Raw genomic sequence first — 6551 nt, 5'->3', positions numbered from 1 at the left:
GTGGCTCAGTTGGTTAGACACTCGGACTTCATTTCAGAGGTCAGGGGTTCGATCCCTGAGCCGGTACCTCTAGAAATTTTTCAATGCACCTTTACCGAGGTTCTAGTGGTTCGGAACCCACCTTAAGCTGTAGGTCCCCCCATCGTGTACTTGACTGCAACCCAGTGCGTCAATGATGGGGTAAAAACCAGGATTTGTCCAATATGTCTGGGCAGACTGCTCTCATCAGATCACTTGATTGCATTATAAAAATGCGTCCGTGACTGATGATATATACCGGGACAGCCCCGTGCAAAAATGATCAAATAAAAAATCCAACTCTAATCAAAAATGCCTTCGACATGTTGGACAGTATAAGCCTGTGACAACATTTCGACACAGAAATGTCCATTTATAAGCAATGATGTTTTATTTTTTGGCTCTAGTACGAGTATTAAAGGTGTTATTTGTTTGAAGTGATTCCAATTCTTCTTTTATTGCTTGCTCCCACTTCTGCCTATCACCTCTAGATTTAATTTTATGACAGGGGTAGATCTGTTTATTGATACTGCGCTAGCAGAAAGGAGCAGTGAGTTTATTTATATCATGAATCTCTTGATAAATGTCCTATTTATAAGATAACATTGGTGTATTTGTAAAAGTTCACTTCTTCTAGTTTATGACTTATTACTCATGCTTTCAATACTGGCCAGAGACTCATTAAGTTTTTGTGCTGAATGTTTATTTTTTGCTTTAGATAAGTCAGATTTTTGTATGGACGATTTTACGTGCACCAGGAATCATATTTAATATTCTTGTGTTGTCGATTTTGACTCACGGTTAAAAGCTATGTTATGTCTTTAGTTGCATACATATCTTTGAATCCATTAGATAGCTATTCTCCACGATTGTCACAGTAAAGGTTTGCAATTATAAATTGCTTCGGATTTGGCCAGAAAATCTTCGAACTCATTTAGTACATCTTATTTGAACGTAAGAAGATAAACTACAATGTAATGTGTAAAATCATTTATAAAAGTTTCGAAATAATTTTTGTTATTGACTGTCAATGGCGATATTTTTCTACAAACATTAGAATGGATGAGATAAAGGCCGCTGAATATGCTCTTTTGATTTTGCATTCGAAAGTGGTTATCGCACCTGTTTCCCATAAATATAAGCCGCGCATAAATTTTTAGTTGGTGTAATGACCTGAATGGTTTGAATATCCTCAATCATTTGGTATTTCTTTATTTGTATAAATTTATCTTTATTATTTTGGTTAAGCCACTGATGTCACAATGCCTTTGTTGCTTTTTACTTTGATGACTCCTTTCTTTGTCGCCAGTATAGACATGCCAGTTTTAGCAACAGAAATCTTCAAGGGCAGCACCAGGTTCTCGCAGAATTCTGTAGAATCCATGTAGAAAAACAAACCATTTTCACTACTAGAGTTTGCATTACTAGAGTTTTGAAGTACGAGCATAAATTCATATCAGTCACTGTAAGTATTGTTTGCCGTCGGTTATTGTTCGGTGGTTATAGCTAACAGAGTCCTTTTCCTTAGTTGCTTACCTTCATTGGCTCGTTTAAAGTTGGTTAGTAATTTGGTTAGTTCAACCTTGCATTATTACCTTGATAAGGTTTTTTTTGCTTCCTGTAGTTTTGGCTTTTCGTGTTTCTTTTCTGGTTCTATGGTTTTTTCACACTGGCTTTATTTGATGATGGGGACAGGTTCCAGGTTTTTTACCCACTTACTGCATTCGCTCCGGTCCTTATTTTCACTATGTTGCCTAAAAGACAAGTTATGAAAAATGCAAAATTTAACTTTTCATCACTGAGGGTCTCAAGGTCACTAATGACTCCATCTTAAGTACCTGGAAGTGTTGTCAGAAGATTTGAAACTTTGAAATTTAGCTAAATGTGCAGATAACAATGTATAACCTTTCAGTGTTAGTGTCAGCAATCTCTGCCGACAGGCTCGATGGATTAGGAGGCTCTGTCGTTTATACATTACATCCAAACTTTCAAAAATGTCTCTCACGTATTGTTTCTCTTTCGCGTAATATAAAAATGCATGACCTAAATATTTAATTATAGCAATTCTGGCGATCGTGTTTTGCTTGTACCATTTATCACTCGGACTTATCAGAACTTCCACATCTATCACTTTCAAACAATCGAGTGCTCTTAGTAGGCCCTTCACTCGAAACTTCCAAATTGCCTAACGTTCACCATCAGAAAGTTTAATATTAAGCTTTTGTTGTACGTCCATTTTATACAGTTTCTTTACATATATTTTTTCATTAAAAACTTCATTAATTCAAACTCAGTGAAAACTTCACGGAACGTTATTTGGACCTGGCCCAATACCTTTTTGCAGAGCTATCTATGAGTGGTTGTTTAAATAAAAGACATGAGATGCAAATTAATTTTCTTTATTGGATCATTTGCATAGCGAAGTCCGTTTAGGCTGGACTGACACTGAACGAGAAACGGAATTAAAGATTCATCAGGTAAAATAATTGCTGTCGAGTTTATTAAATGAAACTCCAATAATTCTTCCGTCTGTCTGTCAATCTCAATTCCCGCCCATCTTTTGTAATCTAATCTTCTCTATGTCATCGTATACTACATCTATCAACATCTATGTTTTTCTATCTATTTTCAGCATAAATTCACATCTCTCTACTTCAATTCCATGTAATCTATCTCATGCTACCCTTTATCTGCCCACACAAATCTTGTTATATCTCTGAATCAAGCTAGATTCTCATCTATCTTTCTGAATTTTACCATCTATTTTTCAATCTACATTCACGTTTACATTTTTTAATACCCTCTCCTCTATCTCATCCTAGCTTTTTTCTGTGCATGTCAATAGTTTTCTATATCTGTTAATCTAAATTCTAGTCTATCTGCTTTGACCTCCTGTTCTCTATCTCATTATATCCTATGTCCATGAAGGTCTATTTTTTTCTATCTATTTTTCAATCTAGATTCGCGTATATCCTTTTCCTATCCCCCTTCGTGCTCTTTTCGCTATCTTACCCTATCCTTTATCTATCGACATCATCCTAAAGGTTTTTCCCTAGCAGAACTGAAAAGATTGAGAAGAATAGATCGAATGGGATACATTTTCTCTATTTCTTCCTATAATAGAGATGCAACATTATTTAAAAAGATAGGATCTTCAATCTTTTTAGTTCTAGTATTGCTACCTCTATGTACTTCTTTTGTCAGACGTTCAGATTTCTTTCACGCAACATGCTCAAACCATCTTAACTTACATGTTAGTCAAACAGTGACTCCTGTGCACTTCATTATTTGAGGATTCTCTCATTAATGACTTTGTACATTAGCGCTTTGCCGCACACATTGCGAAAGTATTAAATGCCAACTGCGTTAATTTTAATCTTATTCTTTTCTTGGTATGTCTAGGTCTCTCACTATGATTTTTGTTTTATTTTTGTTAATTTTAAGGCCCATATTCTTCGTGCTGGTGCACCTTCACTATCATGAGATCCACGCCTTCTTCCTCGGTGAAGCCATTCTTAGAAACGTGTCCATGAATGTAATAAACAGCCAAGAGCACATAAAGTATCCCTGTCTAACAACTTGCCTAATATCGAACCAATCACTCAGTTGCACGGTCGGGCCTCTTTACTTTAGGATTACACCAGTGGGACATATGACAAGGTTCCATCTCGAACTAAATGAAAATTTTCTATTTTTAGCCTGAAAATGATCAAAAAGCATAAAATTGTCCTTCAACAATCTCTTATTCTACAATTAACTATAGTTTCATAATTTTGTGTTTAATTCTAGTACTCATTCAAATAGAGATTTAAGGTTAAATATTAGGAAACACAAGCAAGCATATTAGAAACAATAAATTTTGAAATTATATTAAAATCCTTTTGATAATAATAGAAAGAGAAAATGCATTTACCCTAGGAACAAATCTTAGGGTATACGTATTCATCCAGGGATCAAAATTTCTAAAATTAATTTGAGAAGCTTTTATTGATCCCCAAAAAGTATTAATCCAAGAGATATAATATTATCTTTAACCGTGCCGCCAATTTTACGTGCACTAGGAATCATATTTAATTTCCTTGTAATGTGCTAGTTAAAAATAACAAGGACCTCAAATGATACTTGGATCCGAATCCATTTTTCAAATAATTTTTGCACGCTAGTTATTCCAGAATAAATCGTCTTATCTATTCTGCGACTTATTAAGATAAAAAATAATTTCAAAATAACACAATATTCCTGATTTTACTCAGGATTAAATTTCACTAATAACATATAAACGATAATATCTCATATTTTTAGATCGAACCAGAGAAGGGTTGCCCAAAATGTGAGTGTCGAGATCCCTGTCGAGGAATCACCTGCCCAGGACCAACACAGTCGTGCGAATTGATTGAAGTTCCTTGTACTAGACCTCCATGCCCACCAATACCCAGTTGTCGTAAAGCCAAGTCATTGGCAACGATATGTCCGGCTGGTGAGCCTTTGCAGATCACCGATTCGCCGCGACCGTTCCTTTGTGGGAACTCACCTGGAAAACCAAACTGTCCACCACTTTACCGATGCTTAGTAGAACCCAACCAGGAATATGGCGTTTGCTGTCCCTCTAATCTAGAGTTCACAAGACCTGGAACTTGTCCAGTCGACGAACCTCTTGTTTGTGATTCCAACTGCCGACATGATTTTGACTGTCCTACACCACAAAAGTGTTGTATTAGCGAAAGGTATGCAATGAAAAAAATTTTAATGTTCTTTTGGCTCACAAGAAATGACCAAACTTAAGCCTTATCTACAGCTTGTGCTAAAATAGGATGCGTAAAGCTAAGAATTTTGACGTGTCGTTTGTTTTTAAAGTCTCCTGTTTACGTGCCGTTCCTGTTGCCAGCATTTGTTTATGATGAACGCATTGTCGATACTAAGACAGTATTCGAATGTTTAGTCCTATTCTGCTCCTCACACTTTTCAAAAACAATATCGCTAGAGTCATGCCTTTAATATTTGATATTGTTACTAGTGTAAATGCGCGCGAACCAGGTAGTCAAAACAGTCTTCTAAAAGAATTCTTTCCAAGTTTAATTTGGATGTTAACAGGACCAATTAAAAACTCAATCTCGAATAAACGATCACTGTTCATGCACCAGATGTTAAAATAGTATCCTACAGGAAGTCTTTCGAAATCCAAACTTGGATTATACTATTGTCAAATCAAAAAGAAATCTCGAAGTCACGATTATTGTTTGGTTATTGTAACGAACGATAACCGTGTCGTCGAGATTGCATTTTTAGTTATTCCTAATATCATTCAAGTTTATATTTTGAGAAAGTCCCTGTACCAAAATTGCTTTTAATACCTGGCACATGAACAATAACTATATATTGGAGAGTGCATTTTTATATGACATTGATATAATAAAAACTTACGTTTTTATAGAGTTCATATAGAATACCATTTTACTACCTGGTGCACGAACAAAAACAGCGTCTTTTAAATTATATTGTTAGTGAATTCCAGTATCATTATTTACCAACTAGGAAAAATGTTTTAAGCTGTCAAATAAAATGAGTATATAAAAGATTGAAAATATAAGAACTAATACCTTCAGTTAAATGAATGACGAAAGTTGCATAAAATTGAGGTAATCAAAGTAGTAAGTGATGAAAGTGTTAAGTACCTAGACATTAGAATTCCAATTCCAAGATTCATGCAATGTACATATAATTTAAAAAAAGGGTTAAACAACCACTGCATGGTCCTACTGGGAGCATCCGTCATCTAAAAATGACACCGGCTTCCAGTATAACCGCGGTAAATCACACTTATTATCACATCTCACCACCATAAAATGGGTGGTCACAGAGCACGATGAAATTAAACAAAATGGCCGGCAAAACCCTCCTGTGCCTTAAACACACGAAGCGATCTAAGGATTAGAGCTTTCTGCATCCATTTTGCAAGTGCCATGGCATATTTTTGGCATGCTGGTATGGCTTTAAGGTTACGAGCAATAGAGCAATGAAGACGGCTGTCCAAAAATTCTAGTTCCAGAAAATTTGGCATATCTCGTTTTGGAAAATCCCTCGGAGCATTCGGCCGGTAGGGTCGCGGCAAACACAGTAAGAGCGACAAATGTGGTATAAAAAACACTCATAGTTTAGTGCCTCGTTATATATGTAGTGATACGTAGTGCCTGCGTAGGTAAGACATCCAGATAGTATGTATTCTAGGTACTTAGCGAATCAAGGACAACCGCCTTCTGCATTTTTCCCGTAAGTGTTCTAGCATATTGTTGACACGCAGGAATGCTTTTTAGGCTCTTAGCAAGTGAAAGCTTGGCACGTCCAAGAGCGCCGACGATAAGGACGATCACTTTAACAGAATATTCCGGGTACAATCGTTGCAACTCCCTTATAATGTCTCGATACCTCTCTTTTTTTCATTATCCTTGGCTATGATGTTTTTGTCAGCTGGTGCCGAAAATTCGATAACGAACATGGTTCGCTTCTCGAAGTCAAGAAGAACCATGTCAGGCCTC

The 6551-nt window shown here is 36.1% G+C and overlaps 1 protein-coding gene across 1 annotated transcript in view; it reads left to right on the top strand.

Annotated features, from left to right (window-relative positions):
• The window catches only part of LOC117173234 (cysteine-rich motor neuron 1 protein), a 175931-nt gene that overhangs the window by 26259 nt on the left and 143121 nt on the right, over window positions 1-6551 (top strand). Inside the window, exon 3 of the mRNA XM_033361696.1 lies at window positions 4321-4742. Within this exon, the coding sequence (XP_033217587.1) occupies window positions 4321-4742 (422 nt within the window). The remainder of the gene's footprint in view (window positions 1-4320; window positions 4743-6551) is intronic.

This window comes from Belonocnema kinseyi, chromosome 5, assembly GCF_010883055.1.
Source record: "Belonocnema kinseyi isolate 2016_QV_RU_SX_M_011 chromosome 5, B_treatae_v1, whole genome shotgun sequence".
Lineage (NCBI taxonomy): Eukaryota > Metazoa > Arthropoda > Insecta > Hymenoptera > Cynipidae > Belonocnema > Belonocnema kinseyi.
The sequence above is the reverse complement of the archived record's forward strand: the minus strand, read 5'-3'. Positions and strand labels throughout refer to the sequence as shown.